The sequence below is a fragment of the Cinclus cinclus genome, chromosome 13 (assembly GCF_963662255.1).
Source record: "Cinclus cinclus chromosome 13, bCinCin1.1, whole genome shotgun sequence".
NCBI lineage: Eukaryota > Metazoa > Chordata > Aves > Passeriformes > Cinclidae > Cinclus > Cinclus cinclus.
Genome location: NC_085058.1, coordinates 9,256,702 through 9,283,772, shown reverse-complemented (window position 1 = coordinate 9,283,772; position 27,071 = coordinate 9,256,702). Strand labels below are relative to the sequence as shown.

Genomic DNA, 27,071 nt, shown 5'->3' with positions numbered 1-27,071 from the left:
ATTTCAACTCACTAATTAAGTGCCTGTCCTCAAAAATATCCGACTGCTCTTGCAAATTCAAATCATTAAGTGGAACAAAGGCTGTGGGTGTCCTTTGTGACAAAATTCTTTATCGTAGACAAATATACCATAGTCAGGTCCACAATGTAAGAGTTCACTGCAAGTGAACCCAGCTCTGTGTGATTCAACATAGCACAAACCTTCATCTTGTTATAACAGAACTCTATTTTACAGGGAACACCAAAGGCAGTTTCCAGTTCCTCACATCTATACAGCCCTGAGTTTTGGGGATTACAGATCCTGACTTTGCAGCTGACTCTTACACTATATCTACAATAATTAAGAAAAAGAAGGAAACATGGACATATTTTCTTTGTCCCGGGGAAATTTTTGACAAAACAATGCTTACAGAGGTACACAAAAGAAATCTGCTAAGAACCTGTCACTAATCTGGATCAGATGCTCTTGTATCACTGCTGTGCATGCCATGCAGCATTTGCAATAACTTCCTCTAACATCTTAAACAAAAACCTGTAACAAATGACACAACATGGTATTATTGTAGAGGCACCTGAAGATGTCTCTTCATGTTACTTGACTGTGTCTTTGTTGTTTCTGCATTTCTACAGTGCTTGGTGTGGTGGTTTCAAATTTAGTTTTGTCTTCTCATGGAATCTTACCCCAAAATTTATATACCTCATGTATCCTTATCACCATGTTTAACAATCTCCAGTAGATTTTCCTGTTTCTAACACATAACAAATCAACATGAGCACCTTTCATTTTCTCTGATCATTTCCACTTTAGTGTCCTTCTGGATATAAATCAGCTACCTTATTGGCTACATTTCCCTTCATCTTTTCCCTATTATTGTAATTGCTGTTGAAAATACAATGTGTTTTTTAGTTGGGATTGTTAAATGTGACAAATTATGCTGCTTCTTTGACTGAGGAAGTATAAATAGCATATGTTGACCTATAAATACTGATATTAAAAGTGAAAGGTAATTGTCTGACTTTGAAGCAGCAATAATACAGAATAATTCAAAAAGACAACTGAAGAAAAGTTGAGGTAAGTTGTACTGCTACATCTATACTAAGTTATCCTGGCTTTCCTTTCCACACTTTATCAATTACTTCCAAGGATTACTATTCTCTTTCTGATGAGTGGCTTTAAGGAGAGAAGTCAATAGATATCACTCCTGGTTATTGCCCAGGCCATAACCTCTACAGGTCTGAGCCTTGCAGAAACTGCCTCCCAGGTGCCTCCATAACACAGTCACATCAAGGGGCAAATGATACACATCAAAACATCACCTTGAATGATCCAGTCTACTTTGCTCTAATTCTGCATGGTAATTGTCAGGACAGTTCTCTAGATACTTCTACTGAACTATATATTTTTTCTTCATATATCTATCTGGAAAGATGAACACATAAGTAATTTCTGGGTGGGATGGGAGTGTGAGAAGGAATGGCTATATTTTATCTGGAAGAGCAGCAAAACAGGTGAAGATGCTTTCAAATCACCTGGGGAAGAAAACATACTAAAAAAGTATTTGAAAAATTTACAAATTTTCAAAATTTTATTCAGAAAATTACCTCCCCACAGCCTTCAACTTCAATGAGTAAGTAGACCCTTGATAAAACATTTGCAGCAGGTTTTTTTCAGTTTCATTGTTTGCATGGAATCTGTTACAGTGCTGTAAGGAGATGAGTAACCAACAATTGGTAACTCGTTTGGGTCATGCCTGAGAGTCAGTATCCTTCATGGAAATCCCAACAGAAAAAGTTTTTAAGAACAGCCTAAATAGTGATTTTTTGGTAAATATACATGAGTTCTTAATCAGGCTGCTCAGGATTAATAAATTGGCCATTAAACTGTGATTGCACAAATGAAGTTTTAACAAAACCATCTTATTGTCAACAAAAACTATAATTTTGCATAAACTACTGGTCACTAAATATTGTACCTACTTGCCAACATCTTTTTTTTTTGAATCTTTAAAGTTTTATGGCACTTCGGTGGCAAGCAATCCAAAATCTGTCCTACTAAGTGGGTTAACAGAACTTAGTGCAGGTACAATGCTGTACCTGAATAATGTTAAAAATTGAGTAGCATCAGCAGCACGATATTTGCAGTACTTAGCAATTTCAATGTCTTAAATTTAGAGTGAAAAAAGGTGAAAAAGTGTGAGGCAGCTTACCTTATCTTCCAGTACAAATTAACCTCCTGTGCTAGATGAGACCAGTACCAATGTATACACCCATCAGTTGCTAAATGCACTCAAATAGAGATACCCAGATCTCACATATACAGTTATGCTACAAACACAACTTCCATAAATATATGAACTACTCTTTAGAGAGTTTCATTGACTGACCAGGTCAGCAAGAGATTCCATAGGACATTTGCAGCTAATGAAGTTTCAAAAGAAAAGGAAAAACTCTTACTGTAAGGAAAAAAAGGGAGAGCAAAAGAATTCAGAAATAATATGGAAGATGTGCAGACAGGAGGAATACAATAAACAACTGATAAGCTCAAGATGAAATGCTGGAATCAATTGAATTTAAATATTTGCAGAAACTATTTTCATCTAACAGAAGTGGGGACTATTACTGCAGCACCCTTGCAAAACTCAGCTCTGGAAAATATTCTGTGCATTTGAAGTAGGAAAGAGTTGCATTAAATCTCAAAAGTAATATCATAAACTAGATTTGTAACAGGTATTTCTCCTTTTTGGGATAAAATCCATTGTGGTCAGAGTATAACATTTTTATCCCTGAATATTAACTCAATCAAACAACTAGACAATTTTATTTAAATACATATTTCCAAAATGAAAAATGGTTTCTAGATTTCACTGCTTAGATTGTTTCACCACTGCCTGTCAACTCTCAAAAAAGTTATTTATCTCTCAAGACTTCAGATTCTTCACAAATAATAGATATGAGCATCCTATTGGGTTCTTCTGACCTGAAGAACCCATAATTACATGACTTGCAAGTTGCTCTTAAAGACTGTTCTAATAAAGACTTAGGATTTTTGCCCTTCAGTGAGGCATTTTCAGTTTCTTCTATAATAATATATTAATATAGGACACTGGCCTTGTTTTGCCCTTTTGTTTTCCTGGAGCCAAAAATGGCATTTTTGATGTAAGTTATGTGTGGTTGTTAGAGAAGAAATAACTCATTTCTTAAATAAATATTATGAACAAGAGCACTTAGATGAAAAATTAGTAGGAGAGTTACTTTTGTCACATCTAAACATTCACTTCAAGGCTAAATAGTTAAATGAGTGGCATACTTCATACTGTAATACTAATCTGCTTTCCACAGACCTGAATGGCATGACTTATGTAATAGCCTCCCCATAAATTATAACTACTAGGTCACACTACTGATTCCAAATACCAAGTTACAGCAAATGGCAATTAGGACTACATTGCTACAACTGACACGAGCTATTTCCTACCTTTACAGATTGGTCATTCCAACAAGAAATGAGTTTCAGCAATGAAATGCTTCCAAAGTCTGGGGAATATCTGCTCTTACCTGAAAAACACATGTATAGTTTATGAACTGGCAATATATAGAGAAGCACACAAACAGAAAAATATTTTAACATTTTTAAATTTTCATTTCAGCCATATACGTGAAAAGATTGGAAAAAATGTAATTTCTTAGAACATGCTCTCACCTGATCCAAGAAGCACAAAGTGTTCAGGCAATCTACTGCTTTAACATTTATTTGCATCCTAAATTAAATTAGTGTTGGGGATTTTGGTTTTTTTTCTGGGTTTTTTGGGGTTTTGGTTTTTTTTGGGTTTTTTTTGGTTGTTTTTTTTAAACAGAGAACTGATACCCCATGGAGTACTCTTTCATTACAATTTTCTAAATATATTAAGAATATTTTTTATTTTGGACTGCTTAACTATGCATTCCCTGTTCTGCTGTCCAGTGCATCCTTGATGCTAAAAAACAAACTGTTCCTGGAATCTCCAAGACCTGCAAGTCTCAGATCAGATTTTAGTTTGTAAATCTGAACGACTGTATGAACTAGTGAGATATGGCATATGAGTTAGATTACCTTAGAATTTTCAGGTCATTCAGTAAACCTATTTTTGTGTGCATGAACATTTTAGTCACCATTTCCATGCCTTTCCCCTACTTATTTTCTATTGCCACTTGATTTTATGTTCCAGCTCATTTTTCCAATGGATATTTCTGCTGTCCATTCTGTAAGTTCTACAGCTGTGGTGCATATTAGACTCAGAGACTGAAAGGTAACTAATTTTAGATGGGGATATTAAGGTCTACCTGCACAGCACAGCATCAAGATTCGATACAAAAGAATTTGTGTTTTCAGTCTAGACATGGCTTATTCTGTAAGAGGAACACTGTATTTGTCAGGCAACGTATACTGACAAACGTCCATATTCTGTCTAGGTTTTTATTTAAATGTTCTTTGGTTACATACTGTAAAGAAACCAAGGCTGGCTTGCAAGGCCAAGCTTGACGAGCGATGGCCTGTGGGACATTAACAGGAACAGATTACTTTATTCTGCCCTGAGCCAGAAGTCTAAAGGCATTATTGAACAGTCAGGATGGCTCCTGTATTACTAAGGCAACAGTTTGCTTGGAGGGCTGTATATATTATTCGGTGGGCAAGTAATGGTGATGAGGGAGATGGGGGAAGGGGGTGAGGGCAGTGTTTGTCTTATTGCTGCTTTTCTGATTGCTGAAAGTGTCGTCAGAAACTCAGCTAAATGTCTTGTCATAACAGGAAAAATATCATTGATTCCACTTAATACTTTGTACGTACATTTTTTGTTATATTCACAGAAGAAACAGAGTAATTCAGTTTCTCTGCAGATTGGACAGGATGAAGAGCAATATTTTTTATCATTATTGAAATTAAATTCTATATTTTAGCAACAAAAATCATGTAAAACCAGAACACTTAATACTGCCAATTCACATACTTACTGCTTGGGAGGTCTCCATAAAAAATGGGGCATGAGAGTGTTACTGCTTCTAGATTTTGCCATTTATCATGTACAGATTCTGGTTTCTGTGGACTAAAAGAATATGAAACTATTAAACAAAACCCAAACATGCATATGAAAAATCTTTTGTCTTAAGGTAGGGTTGGGGTTTTTTTGGGTTTTTTTTTTTACAGTAGGTACTCTGATATCAATTACTATCAACCTAAATTAAGTTTCTCCTCAAAAATCACTTGCATTTTTTTTTCTTAAAATTTGGCATTGAAACATTTACAAATATATAACACTGAAAAGTACCATCTAAATGCAGGAACTTAAGCCTAATAAACTTTGAGCCAAATGTGAAGTTTTATTTTGAAATAAAGAAACAAAATCATATGTAAGGAACTGAAAAATACCATTTTCACAAAAGAATTTGTCTGGGTTTTTTTTTTTAATACACAGGACAAAAGTTCAGGAGAAACTAAAAGCCTTTTTTTATAGGTTCCTTTTTTTTTCCACAGTGGTAAATAATTTAGAGTATCATTACAATACTTGGGATTTCAGTGGATGGCTACAATTTAAGAGACTAGTGTGTACAAATGCTTGCTCTTTCTCAGTCACGAACTCAGCAACCTAACCCTTGAAAACAAAGGATATGGACAGTGGAGAAAGAAAGGGGAAAAAAACACTCCAAACCCTTGCACAATCTTTTAAATAAATCACTATAGCAACCTGCAAAAACTACACTTATGTGTCATTTTAAAAATAATATATTTGCCTTTCAAATTCACTACAATGAACAGTGAGTCATAACATTTCAAAAGACTCTGCAATACCAAACAAATCGGAAAGCTCGCAGCTTGAGAGTTTTAAGTTAGACACAAATGTCAAAAAGCAGGAGAAACATTCTTTGAAGATCTTTTCTTCCCAGCTTCTTCCTGTTTCTGTCCCACTTTTATGATCTGACACATTTTGCTGCAGGTTCCTTTATTTTCACAGGCTGTGTCAAGTTGCAAAAAAATGACAGATAGACAGACAGCAGAACTCATGCAAGCTGTGAGAGCTGCCCTGCTAACTACTTCTTCAAATACTGTGGTGAATTAGAATTCACCACAGTATTTAGTGTGAATGAAGAACAGAAAACAGTATCTAGGTTTCTTTTCCCTTGAGCATACTATAGTTTTAGATAAAGCAACTGTCCAAAGAGGTTTGGCTGTATACTGTACTTTTTGAAGGAAAACTTGCCAAAATAAGATTTGTTAAAGATGGTAGGGTGTATGTCTTTATGTATCCAAGAGAAAACTTATATAGCATTGTTTTTAAAACAAAATAAAAAACCAAAACCAAATAAAAAACCCACAAGCAAACAAACAAACAAAAAAACAAACAAAAAAAATATTTTTTTTTTTTTCCTTGCAGCAACTTCAATACTTGTAATTTTACAGGCTATATGTCCCAAAGCCAGGATGCACACATCTGGGGAAAATGTTTGCTTCTGGTAGACTAATTAATTCCAATTACACAATGCCTTTCCAACAGAGTGCTGCACAAGGCAAGCATGGAGTACCTTTTTGCATGGAAAGGAATTCATGTTCAAGCTGGAATCCTGAAACAAGTATTCATATAAGAGTTTGAATTGAACATGGCCCAACAGGCAACATGATTAGTAGCAAAAGCAACTGAGAAATGTGCATCTCTCCTGTGGGATGGTGCACATGTCTTGAGAGACACTGATTGCCCACAGCTTTGTGGGAGATGCAGATATTTGCTACAAGATCAATATTTTCTACCCTCCCTTCTTGCCTTGGGGCCATAGCATCACCAACACTGAAGTTAATTGTCCCTAAAAAACTAAATACAGACCAACACTATGTTTGCCAAACAACAAAAAAATCCATGGACAATATCCATTGCCTGATTAGCATGCTCTATTTGGCTTGATCAAATAATGTTGAGCACATTATTTTTCCTTTAATGCTGAAAAAAACATTTAGTCAATAGATTTGCTTTGAGTAACATAAATGGTATTTGGGATGGTCCTCATAACATAAGGGCTGATGAGGCCTTCATTCCCAGTAGCTGCCATCATTACTGGGGGCACTGTACTTCAGATAATATAACTAGGGCAGACTATTCTTGTCTGTTTCTTATGTTTTATTTATCTGTGAAGTCAAGGGTTCCACAGCAAAGGAAGTATATTGCTTATAGGGAGTGGAAGTTTAAACAGCACAAATGTGCTTAATGCACATCTCACTACGTGCCTAAAGACAACTCGTTATTCTACTTTGTTTGAACTTCAAGGAAAAGAGTGGACTCAGGAAAAACTGGGTGTGAAGCTGGATAATTCCAGTTCTTGCCCTTATGAAAAAAATTCTTTTATCAGTTTTCATTTGCTAAACAGAAAAATGTAAAGACAATTATATTCTGATCTCCTTTTCTTCAACAAACATCTGTCAAAAAGCTCCAGAGAAAGAACATAAAGTCCATTAAAGAAGTACACATTTTAAAAAGTTTGTTTCATTTTTTAACCACAACAAAGGAAGAGAAGACTCAGAATACTGTTAGTTAGAAGGGACCCCCGAGGACCATTTAGCCCAATTCTTAAGTGAATGGTCTGTACAGGGATTGAACCCACAGTCTCTGTGATCCTAGCACTATGCCCTAAGCAGCTGAGCTAGTCTCAGGGTCATACAGAAGGAGCTCAGAAGCTGAAAGTATGGAGATATACTTGGTGAAGATCTTCTTCCCAAAAATATATGACTGGCTGTGTGTTATGTAATAAGCACTTCAGAGTAAGATTTCGGGGAGGAATAATACTGATTTATGATACTTTATGTTTAGAGATTACTCTGTTGTGACTTATTCTTTGAAATCAAGGTATCAGCTTGGTGTTTTATTTTAAGGCATACTTCGTTTTTATGTGTTTGAGGCACAGAAAAGTATAAACAAGTGCATTAGTGTGATTAGGAGTAATTGGGTTTGGATGTAGAGACATTAGAAAATATAATCCACTCATAATGAAGATGTTCTTACCTTTCAGTTTCATCTGTAACTGCTGAAGGTGTGTTAATTATCCTGTTGATTAAAGCTATTCTGCTAAATAAGAAAAATATTGTTTCCAAGCCCCTTGTTTCATAATCATTATTCTCAAATCCATCCTTCTTTCCAGATTGTCCTTCAGTTGTAGCAAGGTATTTGTTTGACAAATCAAGGACTCTTTTTGAAAACAAATTGAAAACTTCATGTTCTCCTAGCACACCATAATCAGTACATCTCCATCCTGGCAACATCAGTGAGAGGTGGCTTTCATCTGACATAAGTCCAAAAGAAACAGGACACTGAAGCCTCAAGATACCCAAGTGTCTTGCACAGAGAGTGTCTATTTCTTTATCTACACCCCATGGTAGGAGACATGACAAAAGCAGTTTAGCTGTTTCAGCAGCGATGTTCACATCAATGTTTCCTGATGGCTGCATTCTGATCTTTCTTGAACTCTTCATTTTTTTCCATCTTTTCATGCCACCACTTTCTTCCACAGGCCTAGCTGCAGTATTATCCCTATTAACTTGGTCTGACCAAACAGTCTCTGCCTGCCCATCTACTTGAGGCACAAAGGCAGCAGTTTTGTTTCTTTTTAAAGTCAGTGCCCTTTTCTCAGTAGTACTTTTAACTCTTTCTAGAGTATATTGGTTGTGGAATGATTTTGATGCCTTTAATCCATTGAGCTGAGATGAGAGAAGTTCTTCAAGTTTTCCCAGGTCAAATAAGAGAATATGAAAGTTTGCATTGTTCCATTTTGCCTTAGCTGGTAAAATAGTAAAGGGCTGTTGGATGCAGTTCGTTTCAGTCAACTGAAAGAAAAATATTAAATGTCCAAATAAAAATCCAACAATACTTTGCAATTTTCAAGATATCAACATAGAATTGCCTATAGAATAGACAAAATCTATTAACTCCATTAAGTTCAATTTAATTATATTTAATCAGTTTTGATTAAGTAAAAAAATATTTGCCTCCAAATAGCTTAAGATACACAGAGACATCCATGTGTAAATACTATAAAACTGGCTCCTTAATGTCTTCAATTACACTTCCATACTACAGATTGCACATATCTTTGCAAAAACTCTCGGCTGGTATTTCTTCTAAGTCTCATTTCAAGCTAAAAAGATTTTTGGTAAATTTTAGAGCATAAAACCTTTTTTTTTTTCAAAATAGAGCTAGAGAAGCAAATCTTACAATGCTGCAAAATTCTTGCAAACCCTTAGTGATCGTATGCCTTTTTGCAATTTGCTATATGATATGTATATATATCTATATCTATATCTATCTGGGATTTGTATGGGATAAAGACTATACCTTTTGCTATTCCAAAAAATGCAAAGCTATCTAAAAGTTACTTCCTTCTGAGGTAAGTCACATATCAAGAACAATAAGGAACCTAGGTAAATAAATCTCCACACACACTAATAATAATCTTAGCTGAAAATAATTAAGAGAAAAAGGCTACTACAATGTTTGTGAACATATGACTTTATCTTTGCCATCCTATTTCCTACCTGCATCTTTCTAGAATTCTCCATACTTTTTCCCCAACTTTAAAACCCATTCACAGTAATGGCAATTTATAAAGCATAATTTCAATTCTGCATACTAACATGAGAAATTCATATAGCTAATTAATGTTGCTAATAAGTGCAAAGAACATAATTTTTGAAACCAGAAGGTCTGAGAAGAGAGCTGCTCTCAACTTTAGACTCACATGTTAAAACTGTAGACGTCACTTAATGATGATGAACTGTCAACTGAACATAAGGAAATGTTCAAAACCATCTTCACCCAAAAAAAAAAAATACTCCATTTTAGCATTGCAGTTTCATTATTTAAATAATAAATTGTCATTAAGAAGAAAATTTTACATCTTTTCTTTTACCATTGCACTTGGCTTAGGGTGGATACTATGCTGTGACAAACTCCAGTGGAAGGGATGTTTCCAGGCACTTTGAAAATGAGCTGATGAGTCCACACAGTGACACATCATCTTCTATCATAATGCTGCTGCATCTACTAAAAAAGTATGTTTTACATTCAGGGAAACACCAGAAGTGAGGCAATGTAAACTCCTTGTTGACACTTCTGCCCTTTTCTTTAAGCATTTATGATTGGTATGTTTTTATTGCCCTGCACAAGCTTATGCTCTCAGCACCATACTTAGCCTATTTCACCTTTACAAGCAGAAAGGCACATCAAGAAGCACCTTTTCATCTCAGTAATACTTTTTCAAACAATCATGGCAGCTTCCATATCACAGGTGATACAGAATTTTCCAGATCAGTCTTAGTTTTAATTTTCTTTCAATAATTTCAAACATTCCACCAATGTAAAGAACTTTCTGTTGAAAATAGTTAAATCTCAAAATAAACCATCAAGTGTTAGTAAACAGGGCAGCAACCAGCTCTTGCTGGAATGCAACATTATTTACCTCACCCCTCTTGTGGTCAATTTACCTAACTCCTTTTAGGTTACAAACCATGATTTTATAGGATTAGCTACTTTTTAAACTGTTGATACTGTAATACAAATAACACAAGAAAACAATTGACTGCATAAACTCTATGTCACATGACTATTTTGTTTTGGGCAGTAATATAATTTCTCTGTTTGTTATTTAGGGAATGATGCTCCTAAACAGATGAGGATGTACTCTAAATACATAATCTCACTTAAAGATCTCCATAGGGAGTCATAAGTAAAAGATTATAACTGCTTGTTCAGGTTCCTTTTATCTTTTTCCTTTTTAAAAAAATAATACATTGTAGTTAAGCACTAGGATTATTTTAATCTTTAATTATGCTGTTTCCTAATAGATAGGGAGAACCCCATGGAATGCAAACGCTGGAATTCACAAGCTAGCTTTAACATTAATTGAAGCTATTACTATTTAGCCTATTATTTTCTCTTTTGTACAGTTATATTTGCTTGATTAACATTAAGAAACCTTTAGTAAAGCCACCATCCAAACAAAGGAAAACAGTGACAAGGTCAATCCATTGAGACATCTGCTGATGCTACTACATATGAAGTCACAAAAAAACATTCATGGTTTACTGGAAATATGAAAACTTCCCGACATTTGTCCTAAAACTGTCTGCCAAGTTATCTTAGCACTCTACCACAGGCATTTCATTCCAATGAAAGAAGGTGGGCATACAAACTTTAGACATAAAATGTTATTTAGGACATATGGAAAAGTTATTCTCCATGATAGAAGATTAGAGAATGCAAAAACACCCATAAAGCTAACTACACACTAGAGAGCTGGCAACTGTATTTGTTAATTATTGAAAAGCAGATGAACAGATATTTACATTATATATTAGTACCTTTCCTTTTCTAGTTTAACCATTTCTAGTTTTAAAGTTTATTTTTGACATGGACAACCTACTGCTCACATTAAAGCAAAAAGTCTGACTACAGACTAAAACTATACTCTGAGACTTGTGCGAAACCTGTGCATCACTGACCCACAGCAGAACAAGCACAAAAGAGCAAGATCCAGTGAGGCTTTGAAATGCTAAGCTATTTTCCATGCATGGCCAGGGTCCCCTAACATGCCTACAGTTTGCCACTGAAGGCATTTGAGCCAGGATCAGACAAGAGCTAGAACAGACTATTGCAGTTGGAAGGCACCTACAAGGATCACTTAGTCCAACTAAAGTCTCCAAATGCCCCTTAAATACTCACTGGCTTGGGGCATTATACACCTCTCTCAGAAGCCCGTTCCAGTTTTCTGGCATGAAATTCATCACTGCTCTGCTACAACCCTGCTCCTCTAAGTCTTTTCCCCTTTGCTCATTCTTAGCACCCAAGAAGAAATTTTCCTGTGACAATGGGAACAAGGCAGCAGGGGGTGGCACTTACTGTGCCCCCCCCAACTGCATCAACACATGCCATAATCTTTAACAGATTTAAGGCAGACATAGCACATAAAAATTTCATGGTAAGTACAATTCAAGTGTTATTTTACCTAGCTGCCTTCTCATCTCTAAAGGCCTTTTTCCACTGGGATTCAACTTGTTCTGGGAATGGTATTCCACTTAAAATACACACTTCCATTAGCTGACAGGGATTCCCATACTTTTTCAACTCTTCGTATGTATGTACTTTTTCCACATATCTGCTTTCTTTACCAGAAGTATTCTGTTGAGGGCTTTGTACTAAAAACAGACTTAACAAGAATGATCTTGACATTCATTTTACATAAAGGAAATAAAGTAGCAAAAAAATCACAAGGTAGAAATTTTAGAAAGCAAAAAAAAGACTCAAAATACACTTAGAGGCTGCTTTGATACCACTGTATAGAAGCTGCTCAGTTCTCACAGCACAAGTAGTATTAATTCCTATGCCAAACAAGTTCTGAAGTATTAAATGTGACTTTTTGTCCGGAATTTTGGCATTCTTTATCCATTGCACTCTCACTTGATCTCAAAGATAGAAGTGGCAGAAAATTGGTGCCAAAGATCCCAGTACCTGCAGAACAAATCATGATGTACAAAACCTAAGTGGGAGCTATCCTGTTGATAGCTCGTATGATGATATTAAGTAAGTCTTTTTTAGTTATGTAACATTCAAGGGGTTTAATTCTGTTCCTTTGAGCTTTCCTCTTTGAAAGAGCATATTTTGATTCATAAACACTGAACAGGTTAAATCCCTTCCTTTATCCATTGCTTGCCACCTGCAAAGGCTCAAGAAAATTTAGGCATAAATTGAAGAACTTACTTTAATGGGAATTTTCAGGTAGATTAGACAGGGGGAGACTGGGGAGGGGAATGCATGGAGCTTAACTGAAATAATGCCAAAGAGACTGGAAAGTTCTTTTATTAATAGAAGGCGCACTTTTATTTTTCTTGGAGTCAGGGATTTTGTATTTCTAATCTGCTTGAGAGTTCGGGGTTTTTTTTATTTTTTGTTTTTAGGTATATGCTTTTGTTTTTTGACAGCAATTAGGCCATGGGCTTTTAATACAATACAACAGTCCACTGAAGTACATGATAAAAGAGTCTTATCTGACAGACTTATAAAGAGTAATTGTTTCATTATTAAATATACTTACTATTACTAAATTAACACAAACTGCTATTAAAATAGAAGCTTTCTACTGTTTGCTCAATAAAGGTATTCTGTGAATATCTACTTGCACTCTATATTTTCAAACAAGATTTTTAAAATAAAACACAATATAGAATCATCAAAACCACCATATCTTAAAGGCTCTAGGAAGTTTTTGCCACCATATTTTTGAAATATCACAATGATATTTGATAATACAATATCAATATGCTTACTTCAATAAAATTAACAAATTTTTGCCATCTGTCTTTACTGTAGTCTAACTTTTTATTACACTAAAAAACAGAAACTTTAAAAACTATATATACATCTGAATCAGCCTTCATTAACACTATGACAATCATTAACACTAACAGTAAACAGTTTTAAAAAACTGCATTGTAGAGAACCTGTTAGAGAAATGAAAGAGGAGGGTAGTAGAATTTGTCAAACAAAATTTATTGATGGGTAAGAATTTTTCTGTGTCTTGATCAGACCAGTCACTGGATTGTTAACAGAGGTTCAGGGGTCATAACTTCTCAGAATCACATCTCATCACTGATCTGGACCTGGGCTCACAAAAAATAAGTACATCACACATCTACTTATAAAAGCTATTCAGGTACTCCTACCCTCCTGTTATATTTGCACTTTGTGGAGATTGAAGAACTGTTAACTGAAGCATGGCTACCAGACCTGAGGGTCTTGTACATTAACTTACATTGCCAATGATAGCTCTATTTTATTCTAATATTTATTCTACTATTTTATTTCTATTATTTATGCTTTCTCCTTTACAGTGGGAAGGAATATGTGTTAGTTTTTGTTGGATTTGGGTTTGCATTTTTCAATTGTTTTTAACTACTGAAGAGGTTAAAAATAATCTTTTCTTGCATATTTTTCTCTTCACCCTTTTTAATGAAAATAGTAGCATAAGAGAAAGTACCTGCAAATGTGTCCCCAAAACATAAACCTATCTCATGCACAGTTTTGCAAAATAGGCAACTTGTAACTGTCTCTTGACTTGTCACCGAAAACAAATACATAAACAATGCACAAAATGGCTGGCACAGTGTAAATTAAAGCATTAAATTTATTTCTAAATCCTCGGAGCTGTCAGTTGCTAGAGATGGTAGTCGATAGGAATAAAAAAAATTGCCTCCTTGAAATGTGCTTGGTGAACAGCAGCTTGATGATTGGCAGCACAAATAGAAGACAAACGAGAAAGCCTTCAATCTGCAGCTGATGCACAGGAAGAACATGGGGAGCTGAGTTTACAATAGAGAAAACATTACCAAGCTAATGGCACAGGCAATCGTTTGACCACCATGCATCTCTGATAGCAGCAGGGCATCCATTTTCAGTTAAGTGTTAGAGTACCTTTTTGCTTTCTCTGACCACTGCAGGGGTAAAACAACCCAGTGTGTGAAACCCACTGACTGGTAATAAATTACTATATTGGATACTTTTTGTTTTCTTTCAGCAATGACTTTACTGTGTATTCTTGCTATCATTACCAATTAAAGTGGAGCTCACGTTAGCAAGCTGTATCTAACTGTATATCAGTCCCTACGCTCCAATTGCTTTGGCAAGAATCACGGGGTCAAGAGGCTCCTTTGACCTTTATCAGCTATGTCTCTCTGACCACTCACTATTTGAAGCAATCTCGACTGAACAGATGGACACTTTTGCACACTCTATAAAGCTTAGAATATAAAGATAAATGAAATTGTATTTGGGGCTTCAAACTGGTTTATGAGCATAAAATATAGTTAGCAAGTTCCACAAAAACCTCAGATTTCAAATCGCACATCTTAAACCTATGCCATGAACAGAACACCTCTTTATCTACTGAGAAATCGTATTTTATGGATGTGTCTACATATAAAAATCAAAAAACTTAATGCTAAGTAGATGTAAGTTACATCAAGTCACTTCCAAATTTAGGAAGCTTAATTTACTTTGATCATTAAAAGACAAGCAAGTAGAAAAGCTAGTATAACCTTTTCCCAAGACAGCACAGCATACAGCACATGATCAAACATCATTCAGTGGAAGAGTACTAAGACAGAGAGTACAGACCACTCATATATATTTTTACTAGAATTTTGATGCAATAATTTAAAAAGCAAGGACTTCAGGAAAAGTAAAATAGAGCAATCTGAAATGAAGGTCCAAGTCTTCCCTAAAAGAAACTTCAAATTCGCAAGGTCATGCTTCAAGAACTGCTAATAATTAGATAGAAATAAGGTCTTTCAATCCATTTTGGTATTTTTACCTTAAAAATAAGCTAAGCTTTGAATGGTGTCTTATTTCAGGTAAATCCCACCAGCAAACCTGCTTCCTTCAGTTCATAACCTTTGTGCAAATACACAGCTGTCTTATTTTCTTGCTCTGCTGAAAGGACAATAAATCTAAAATATGTGCAAAGATGTATTTATTTAAAAATAGTTACAAGCAGCAGGTATATAATTGAAATAGCACTTAAATGTACACTATACACCATCTCTAAAAGAACCTGCTGAGGAAGAAAGGATGCAAATTATTGGCTACACTTTCATCTCCACATAAAAACCATATGCACTTCCTAATCCAATATTAGGTCCTATCAGCAGTCCACATATCACACCCCTCTCTAACCCTGCCCGCCTCCCATGCCTCAAATTTAAGGAGCATGTGAAGATTTTCTGTCACTAAGAGTATCCATGGTCTCCCAAAGGTACACAAAGAGGCACAGAAAGCAACGCTGGCCTCGTGCACAGGGTGAGCATCACACAGTTATGGTGTCACTATCCCAAGGTCGTGCATTTTCTTACCTTCAGACATTTCACCTAGACATAGCACAGAGGATCCTTTGATGGGGGCATTCAGAACTTTTTTCTTATTCATTTACCCTTTTTATAGCTCACTACTCACATATAAAGGACTATCTGTAAAAACCCTGGATTCAGTAGTAGTGCCCCAGTTTGGTTTCACATGCAATTTATGCTTGACCTGAGGCTTCATCATTTGGACAATGCAGTCCCGAACAAATGTGCCAATTCATGATGAATTTTCCTATATGAACTAGCATAAACAAACTGTTTTGGACTTGCTTCACTTTACTTTTATTGTGGTATTCATTAAAACTCTGGTTGTATTGCTGAAGATGTGCAGATCCTCCTAAGAATCCACCTCCCATGAAGAAAAGGCTACAGTATTTTTTGAGTTTGTGCCAGTGTTTATCTATCAACTTAATTGCAACATAAGCAGAGACACCCTCTTTCCTCTCAACACTGCAATCTTTCTTTTTTCTTTTGTTAAATCCCAGTGGAAGGTTTTACTATCCTCACAGCACTTTGAACAGTAACTGTAGCATCACTGCTGATGCATCTGTGGCACAATGTAAGTAATTAAGCCAAGGAGTCTTCAGGCTCAAGCTGTGTGATGAATAGTCTAAGCAACTGAATAAACCCTCTTTTTATCATGTAGGGAAGGCCACTATCAGGCAGATTGTAGTCCAGATGGATCTACTGGGCACATAAAATTTCAATTGTTCAGGAAGAATTGCTAACACATCTATTCTATTGCTCAATGTAGAAGTCTGGTATGAAAATTTAATGTTTTGAACATTTACTTTCAAGTTAACACATTCTCCATAACACTCAATTTAGAGTTTTCTATTAGATTTATTTAAAGTGTACATATAAAAGTGATCATGCAGACAAATCTTTAAAAGGTATCAAAGAATAACAGGCAAGTAAAATTAATATCCTTTGCAAGTTTTCAACACTAGGAAACAAATCTATGCTTTATATTTTAGAAAAATATTTGAAGAAATGTATAGACTCTTTTTAACAGACAACTTCTGCTTTGCTCTAGAATTCATATTGCTGCCTGTCTGGGCATACTATTACAAAGGCAATTCTAAACAATAGTTTTGGCAAAATCTTGTCTAATAATTTTTGTGATAGAAAGAATAGAAAAGTGAACTGTAATTCCACTCATCTCTAGCTAACACCCATTTCTGACACAGTCTCAGTCGTGAAAAGCCTCAATAGAAAGAAGGTATAAGATGGCATTTAAAGTTAGGGATTATTTATGCACAATATTCAAACACCCTGCCGACATCTTAATATATTAACTTATTTTGAATGTAAAATTAAATTTCCTAACCATATCTTTTGAAATATTTAGAGTTCAGTGGTGGGTGGTAATGAAAAAATTCCATCTTTACTCAGCACTTTAGAAAAAAATATGGAACACCTCCAAAGTTTTCTTGATCATCAATGGGACAAGAAAAGCTATAGCAATCCAAAGTCACAGACTGCTAGCTCAGGATTTGGGAATTATCATATTGAACAATTTCCTGGATGAATGAACATCCAAATATCTGTGAGATGCAATGCTGAACAGAGACACTGCCAACAGGACCTTTGCAAGAGCATGAGAATATTGCTTTGTCCTAAGAAGGACTGATGGATATAAAAATTAAGTTAGCAATGCATGTCTGAGTGCTGACTCCAACAGAAACAACATTTTCACTAGGCTGCTCTGAGTGTATTTTCCATCTTGAATTATAAGACTCCCACCCAGAAAACTTATCTACGTGAAAGATCTAGACTAATTCATAAGCAAGTGACTTTCCACTAAAGCAAAAAAAAAACAAAAATAAATCATGTGTATTCTAGAAAGTGGCATTCTTGAGATTTAAGAATAGGCAAGTTAGACTTTTTTCGTACCCTACAGCATTCTAGGATATATCAAGATGGCAGCTAAGTTTCTATATCCATAGATTTCATACTTCTTGCAAGCTGTTCTGTCTTACTACAGAGGCTTACAAAAGGACAGGATTTGGAAACAAACATTCTCAGGTGTCTGCTTGGATGATTCATCCTTTCTCATAAGTACTGCAACTAAACCTGACCACTAGAACAAATTAAGGTTTGAGTATTAATACACAAAAATATATCAAAAGAGAATAAGATATATAATATATATCCAGTGCTCTTGCTTTGTTTGAAATCAAAGCATAGGTTAGCCAAGGCTTTTGTTTCTGCTATATAACCAAGTGTTTCAATTAGCTATCAGAAGGAAGCCAGCAGACAAGTCTTCCTTTTGCAGTATAAAGTTTGCTGCAATTCCTACTTCTAAAGTAGCATGTAAGATGATATGCTTCTGCAAAAGTCACCCCTGTTTTTTTAAATAGTTGTGCGAGATGGAAACCTAGGAAAAGGTCTCACTTTGAATTCACTCTGCATTCTTGTTAATATTCTTCTTCACTAAAATAATACTAATTAAAAATAAGAGGCCAGGGAATTGATGTTTAGAATAGAAAAGATGATTATCAGAGCTGTAAAGATTCCACCATATCACTATCATGAATTGTGAAGCATTTAAAGAACACCACTGAATAACATGAAAATATAAAGGTTATAACTTTTCACAAGGTTAACCTTAACAAAGATCATGTTATTCTAGAATTAGGCAGAGCACTTAGAAAGAAAAATCACTTAAGCTGATCTACAGAACAAGTCACACCTTCCAGACTACAAAAGTAGTAAAGGTAAAATCCAAGACAGGGAAATCCAAACTGTGCCCAGCTCCACATCCAGACCTAAAAGAAACAGTCTTAAGTGGCAAATATGATATCATTAACACCACGTCCTCAAGATAGAAACTGTATGCTTTTAATTATAAGTGTATATACCTAAAAAAACCAAAATGCAAACTTGGCTAAAGATTCCAAGAGACAAAGTAATTGCAGCACAGCAGTAGAGGTATGGGAAAAGAAAGACAATAGCTGGGTTAGCATCAATAAATCATCCTTCAACGTGAAATACTTCACAAGGACTGTTGATATTGACCTTAGATTTATTTCTAGTAGGATATTATACCAGCCTCTTTAGCTTTATTACACAGTCCAATTAGTTGTCTAGAAAGGGAAAGAAGTTTTAAGTCAGACACCAACAGTACAGTCACAGACTAGAAAATAATTAGTGTCAGAAACATTGAAATAAGTAGTTAAGATTTATCAGACTTTTGTCATCCTGTGTTAATTGTTGTGTAAGATTAAAATGTGCTACAATATTTTTGATTTCATTTTGCTTTGGGGCCATCAATGGAGAAAACAAACCAACAAATTCTTCATTTGGTGAGCCAATTCCAAAACTACAGTAACTCCCATCAACGATGGCATGTGGTCAAAGTTATTGCTATCCCTCAGAATGATCATGGTTCTTTTTAACTGGTCCCAATTTAATCTCATAAATCCCAAGTTATTACTTCACTGTATTTATGTTGCTACCTTGGTCCCTTGATAAAATACTTAACTGTAAAATTTCACAGGAAATGTAGTACTAAAATGTTTAGCAACTGAATTACACAGAAAAAAAAAATCTGTATTTGTGTCCTTTTTCCTTCACTCATTTTCCTACCATGATGACTTAATAAATTACTAAATATAGCTACTGAACAGGAAAAAAAAAAACAAACCACCCCCTTGCAGCACCAATGTGATGTCATGTTACCAACATTAAGAAGTATTCTACTACTTTCTATTTTGCTTTGTCCTTAATAATCCACTTCACATAAATCATCAAGATCTGTAATTCCCCATAATAATGCTCTAAAATTATAAAAGGAAAGAAATTAAAGGAATCCATGTCAGCGACACCATTGTATATGGTATCAGTCCTGATTTCCTACTTGCTAGGTATTACTTCCTATTTGTGCCTGTATCTTATTTCCATTTTTCTATCAACTTTGCCATCAGTAAGATTTAACTAGCAGTGATTTTCCAGGCTTCCAATAACAATTTTATTTTCATATTGCTTCCCTTGCTATACTAAAATAAATAGCTGCTATTGTCCTACAGTCTTCATTTGCCTCTTACTTACCCTGTGCAGCAACAAAGTAGACTTTTTTTTATTATTTATAACTTCTGGACATTCTTGCCTTTACACTTTTATGATCAGAGCAGAATATGTATACTATTATGTAAATTAATATCAAGTTCTAAAGGACTCCTATTACAACATACTTTAAGAAACTGCCAAGTTAATACACATAAAATACATATAACTTATAGAAGCCCACATACAAATGAATGTTTCTCACCCCATTTTTGCCTTGTCTGACACACACACAGTAAAAAAATCCCTTTTGTGACCTAGATTTTCAGTAGTATAATTTAAGAGTTCAAGCTTCAGTAACTATTGCACAGATTTTACAAGCTGCTTTTCCCTCCAATGTTTCTACCCAGACCATTCTGATTACTTTACTGAAATCACTAGAAATACTAGTGCATGACAAACACAGATTTATATCCAAAATATTGAAGCTGAAAAGGCAGGAAGCTTTCCAAAATGAAGGGTTTCTGGAACATCAGGAAAACAATTCCCAGACACATCCAGATTTTGATGTGCATCAATGAAATCTTCGTACAACGCACTGAAGCATTTCAATTTTTTTAAAATTAGTTTTTCACGGAGCTCCAATTCTCACACAGAACTATGACTTAAAGGTATAATGAGAGCCAGTTCCATATAAACACCATGAGCACAGTCTAGTGTGTACTCCATTGTAATTAAGACCAGTGATTCAATACCTATTGCTACTGGCCAGGTATCATAGCAACCTTGTGTCACTGAATACTGCTGGAAAACTGTTCAGCACTAGCAAGACCATGCTTCAGGAAAATCTACAATGGCACTACAGATTGTCAACATCTGTGGGGGTTGTTACAGGGAGAACAACAAAGAAACCTGCTTTAATAAAAACCCTAGACTTAGAAAATTGACAGGGATACTACAGAAGCAACTACAAAAAGAAAAAACAAAGAGGAAGGAAGGAATATTTTTTTGTCATTAGTTACACAACTTATGCACCCACATCCTAACATTTATCCCTATAAACAGAGTTGCAATAATGCTGAAACATCACATTGTTTATTTATATCCACAAAGCACTGTCCTTTTCCTTCTAACTAAACACAAGCATTATTCACCATCAACATTAATCTGAAAATAAAACAGTCTCACTTTCAAAATATTTAAAACTTTCACAAATGAACTCTAGATAGTCTTGTATAAATCTGAAAAAAAAAAAGAAAACAGGTTACTATGAACAAGAACCCAATATTGATTTTTCTGCGGTGCAGTAAAGCATCTCCATTCTATTTGGCTGCTGTCAAAGCCACTCTTTAACAGCTGGAGTCAAATTGCACTATTTACAGCAAGAGCCCTTGTCAAGTGGACCATAAGTATTCTAACAATACACTATTCAAATGGCACTTTGCCACACAAATTGCTGACTTGATGAATACCCTATGTCAATGACTAAGGCCAATATAAAAGTTTCATTTTTATGAGAGGTTTTACATTCACATATTAAGTAAAGCTTTCTTGAAGAACTATTAAGCTATATATTTTGGGTCTTTTGATATTAAAAATAATTAAAATCTGTTTAAATATATCAAGAGGATTTGACAACATTAATATGGATCTTGTGTTAACTAAATTTGTCACAGTCATCTGTTATTGGTACTCCCACTGGCACGTGCAGCACAATAAAAGAATTAAAATGGTCAAAACACCATGAAATCAAAACATTCTGCTTTTGTATACATGATTTACATGATGGCAGAAGTTTTGAAAGAAAGCTTTTGAAACTGTACTACTATGTGGGGCTACTTATCTCTTTAGGATGGAGGAAAGAGAGACCATTATTTTGAACATGTTCTTTCATCTTAAATATAACATGAGTGATAAAACAGTGTAACAATGGTAAGAATAAATGCTGAATTTAACTTGCAATCTTCATTTGGATCAGTCATTGCACAAAAGGATCACTCACAATTACAATACCAACAGGACAGAATAGCTACCCACTCATTTTTCCTGTCACATAAATCTTCTAAAATTGAGTTCTTTAATATATGCTAAAATTGATGACAAGGGTTTTTTTGATAGAAAAGTTATTAAAAATTTAGTATGTTGTTAAATTTCTAATACACAATTTGCCAAAGAAGGAAATTGATAATGAAACACTCATGTTATATTAAAACCCTCCGATAATCAAAGTTTTGTGATAGTTAAACATGTGTAATAATTATATGCTTTAATTAATAGGGCATGGAATGTTGAAGTCTGATAACCACAGTCCTCTCACTAACTACACATGATCTGAATTTCTAGAATATTTCAAGATGCCAAAATACAATAACGCAAAACAGTCAATAAAGCACTTTTTGAGAAACCTAAAAAAAATTATATATATTTTCTGCACAAAACATAAGAAAAACAACAGACTTCGTAACTAGCCTTCAATTCAGCAACAGACCAGTTCTAAAAAAGCTGCAGAGTTCCAGTCTTCTTTTGTGTAGCCAGAACTGGGCTCTTGCAATAGTATTAAGGGGACTTCTGTTATGTTTTTCCCAGGTTCAGCTACACTAAATGCATCCAGGCTCCAGCATCTCCCACACCAATCTAGAGAACCCTCTCCAATGCAGATGCAAGGGGGAAGAAGCTCTGAATGTACTGGATGACATGTTTCATGAATGCAAAGTGCTTTCCCAAGTACAGAACTTAATTTATTATGAATTTAGACATACCTAACATGTCTGTATTGACAAAAAAGAACAAGAAACTAAAAAAAAAAAAAGATATTTTAGCAGAAAAAGTCTGAGACATTGAAGTACTCTTAATGAGTTTGCATTTAGACAAGATAATTTATGAATATTTAAACATGAATATAGAATATTTAGAGAAACCAGAGCATATAAGATATATCAGATCCAAAAAAAGTGCTACAAGTTATTACATTTCCACAGTTTCCTATAGTAATATATCTCCCAAATTAAGATCATGATAATTCCCAAAGCACGTTAAATTCCATGCTTCAAAGTTTATTAAAAAAAAAATCTCTTTTCCCATATTTCATAATCAGCACATTCTTTCCTCCCACCTTGTTAAATCCATGCAGTTTTCAGTTTAATAGACATACCTAAAACTACTTACCAAACAACTACTAAAACTTTATTTCTTTTGTTCCTATTTAAGAAGGCAACAAGAAACTATTCCTTTTAACAAACTAAGAGGGAGATCAGATTCTGTGTCAATGGCCAACTAGTGCACCATCTGCCCCACAACATGCTCAGCAGGATTACGCGCTAATAAGACTTTTCAGAAAATGGGATCAAAAAGAACTTTAGAAATCAGACTACGGTTAGTAAAAGGTCAAAGAAAAAATATTAAAAGTTAAACTACAATCATTAGAAACTCAATGTTATATGTAAATTTTAAGATACAATGAAGAAAAGACCATAAAAATCACAAGTAAGGACTTGGATCAAGCTGTGTTTTTTCAGTTTTGAAATACCTGCTAGTTCATTTCCTATAATTAATAAAGCCAGAATAAAGGCCAGAGACCATTCTGAAGGCTGTTTCTATGTGTGATTGAGGGAAAGCATTTTTCACTTGCAGTAGTTGAGGTAAAATACCTTCTATGTACATTGAGGGTTGAGGAATAGCAGACATGACTTCCCCCATTTACCACAGAGAACAGAATTCCCAAACCCCATTAATTAAAAAGTGGTAAGCAAGAACAAACAACATGTTTGTTAAGAGATTGTTAAGATACACTCTTACCAAGAATTCGGTGACTATATTACCTTCTGATGCATAAATAGAATTTTTAAAAATACGTTTATACCTTTTTTCCTACATGAAAAAGACAATACCCATCTCATTGAATTTGAGATTGTATTAAGTTAGACACAGTTATCATAATCAGTTTTAAAATTAACGAATATTTATTATATTAATTTTTAAATGTCTACAAATAACTGATAAAGTATAGCTATATCTAGGCCACAAGAAAATAGAGTGACTATTGCATTTTCCATCTTACTTCTCATGATTTGATGTCTCTCTACTAAGTTTCTCTGTTTTAATGGCATATTACCACTACTTTAAGCATATTATTTCCTTCCATTACTTACTTAAAACAAAAAGAAATCACATCTTCTCCACCAGTCACAATTAGTTGGTTTAATGATTTCAGTAGAAAAGCATTTCTAGAAAAAGCTAAATACAATTCTCTCCCAAAGATGGCCAAACCTATTTGCAGCCCAGTAGCTCAAGAGCACTACCATCTTTTTTTAACCAACAAGGTGCCAAATTTGATCACGCTAATACAAAATAAGACACTTGAAGTCTGTTTTGTGATGATGCTAACAGAAAGCACACACCAAATAAAAACTATCCCTGAATGACAAGAGGAATTTGTGGTCTCATTAGAAGAACAATAAGAGAAAGACCAATAGCATCAAATCACAATGTGCTTGTGCTCAAGATCTACACATTTGAATGGGTGTGAGGTGTATTCAGTTATCCTCAGGGTACTTCTGACAGGTGCAGGCACAAACTAGAGGCATAAGGAAATAGGAGCTAACTACAGGTAACAACATCTGAGAAAACCCTTTTGAGATTATCTACTAATGACCTTGCATCATTTTCCTCATTTCTCTATGAAGTGGGGTTATAGGTATTAAAGCTGAGCCAGCCAGAAGAAGCTGTATAAACTTAAAACCAAACCACCATCCCACTTACACATTAGTGGGTGAAAGGGTAAAGAATTTGAATCACAACTAATTGCTCTGGAGAAGCTCTACTCTTCACTCTTACCTTATCTGAAGATTTCTCTGTATGAGCAAAATAAGGGCCCATGCCGTGCTTATACAGGCTGGAGTGTTTGTATCCAGAGCTCTTGTTTCGTTTTGACTCCTGAGGTACAGGAAGTAGAGCATCTGCCACTAAGTATTCTGAATCTTCAGTTGCAGTAAGAATTGCTCTTGCTGTTTCACCAGTTTCATGTCGTTCCAGTGTGCCTAGAGAAACACAACAGAAGTTGTAACTTTTCAACGAGCTGTACTATAACATCCTTATGTAGATATCATATTATTAATATAGTACACTATATTATAGTAAGTCACAAAATATTTAAAGATGAGGCAAACAACTCCTTTTTTAAAATTAAAAATGCATTCTACACTATTGCTATTATTAAAGTAAAGCTTAATTTCTAAAGAAATCACTGCAGCAAATAACTGTTTCAGACCACGAGCAGCTCCAGATATTTTATACATGTGGAGCGAGATGCAGTTTACAAAGGGAGCCAAGGATATTCACAAAAATATCACTTTCCCTAACTTCAAAACTAATTTGTTTTCTCTTCACAAAGCCCTCCCAGAGAATCTATATCATTAGTAGTGTAAACAACACATTTATGTAATATTTTAGTGCTGTCCTCTAGTGTTCTGGCTCACAAATAGCAAGAGAAAGCTCATTTTCATTCCATTCCCAAAAACTGTCAGATGCAAAGAAGGTCTATACATGAATATTCATGTAGCTCAGTCATCAGGGATACCAATGTGATGTTTGAGACTTTTTCATTGCTTGTGTGGCTCTCTGGAATCTAAATCCTCTAGATGTTATACCCAGTTATATTACTTTAGTAAAAATTTTATTTAGTAATAATTTTAGTAATGCTGTTTTAATTATAACTAACATTAAAGATATCAAAACTGAACTTAAATATATTTGAAATGAGCTACTATTATATACTACATATTTCCTATAGGATTTAAAAGAAATTGCTGAAAAAGCATGTTTTCTACAAATACCAGAGATAAAATACATCTGAAGGGTTTTTCAAGTATTAAATAACAGTTACAACATGAAATGTTTTTCCCTTAAGTTTGAATTCTTTCTACCCTCAAGTAATACAACATGACTTTTCCCTTTCACTGCTACAAGAAAAAAATGTGTAACATTGAAGTTCTATCAGTAAAACCTGCTAAAAATATTGGACTGGGATTGAGGGATCTCATACAATAAGTGATTGTGTGTATATGTGTGTATAAAATCTCTTTATCTGAAATTATTTCTCTGAAACTCATCCATTTCTGTTCACTGCAGTATCATCTCTACTACTCATGACAAAGTCTTTGAATTCAGAACAGAACAGGGTAACTGATTCTTTGTCCCCTGTAGAAATCAGTTGAACACCACAGACTGCTGCAATATTACACTGAAAGAAATAAGAATCAGCCCCAATTGTTTTTAATGTGTCATTTTCTTAATTCCTCCCCGGGACTTGTAGCCAGTGCCAGGGACCATTACAGAACAGGATGGTTACTGAAAGGAAGCCCTAAAGGTCTTCACAGTTCAACTGCACACAAAGCTCCCAGCACTGACACATTTCAGTATTTCATGAACACAAAAATGATGTTTATAGACTCCTACAAGGCATGCTTATACAGTTCACACTGAACATGAGCAAACATCGCAAATTATGCAATACTTTTAAGAAAGTGAAGAAGTTTGGAAATGATAGTCACTCAGCTAATGTTATTTTGGCTTTATATATGTAAAGTAGCCTTTCAAGCTATAAACATGCTACAGAACCCTGTGGATTATTCAGAGAAAAATAAGAACAAAAATCAAAGAAACCCTTGTTCTTCCTACTTTTAAGTGGATGGGCTGAAGCTTTCTCTATCACCTTCTGTAGCAAGTCCCCTACACAGTGAGTATTTGTATGCACGTGTATACATACAAATATCCAACCTTGTTTTCTCTAACAGTTCTTTCAGTGCGATGCACTGCTGGAGTCCTCAAGACTATCACAATATCCCTGTCAAATTACCAGTTATCACCTTCCTTTTAGGAGAATTTACAATAAGTTTTTAATAAATCTAAGACTTTTGGGGACGAGGTACTAAATTTCAAAGACCTGAACACACTTAGTCTTTGGTATTAGATGGAACTTCCAAACATGTCTTGGTAGCTCCAGATGCATATGAGTGCCTCAGCAGCAGTCATCCCTGAGTCAGACCATTCTGTGGGATAATCTACTGGATCTATAATAGAATATAATTTAGTTAAGGTTACCACACTAGAAACTTGAGTCATTTTCCATATATCAGAACTTTTCT

At 34.8% G+C, this 27,071-nt stretch overlaps 1 protein-coding gene across 1 annotated transcript in view; it reads right to left on the bottom strand.

Moving 5' to 3' along the window:
* The window catches only part of WDR72 (WD repeat domain 72), a 94,235-nt gene that overhangs the window by 42,021 nt on the left and 25,143 nt on the right, over nt 1-27,071 (bottom strand). Inside the window, exons 13-16 of the mRNA XM_062501184.1 lie at nt 24,763-24,965; nt 8,021-8,838; nt 4,989-5,080; nt 3,475-3,554 (exon numbers count right to left, since the gene is read on the bottom strand). Of these exons, the coding sequence (XP_062357168.1) occupies nt 3,475-3,554; nt 4,989-5,080; nt 8,021-8,838; nt 24,763-24,965 (1,193 nt within the window). The remainder of the gene's footprint in view (nt 1-3,474; nt 3,555-4,988; nt 5,081-8,020; nt 8,839-24,762; nt 24,966-27,071) is intronic.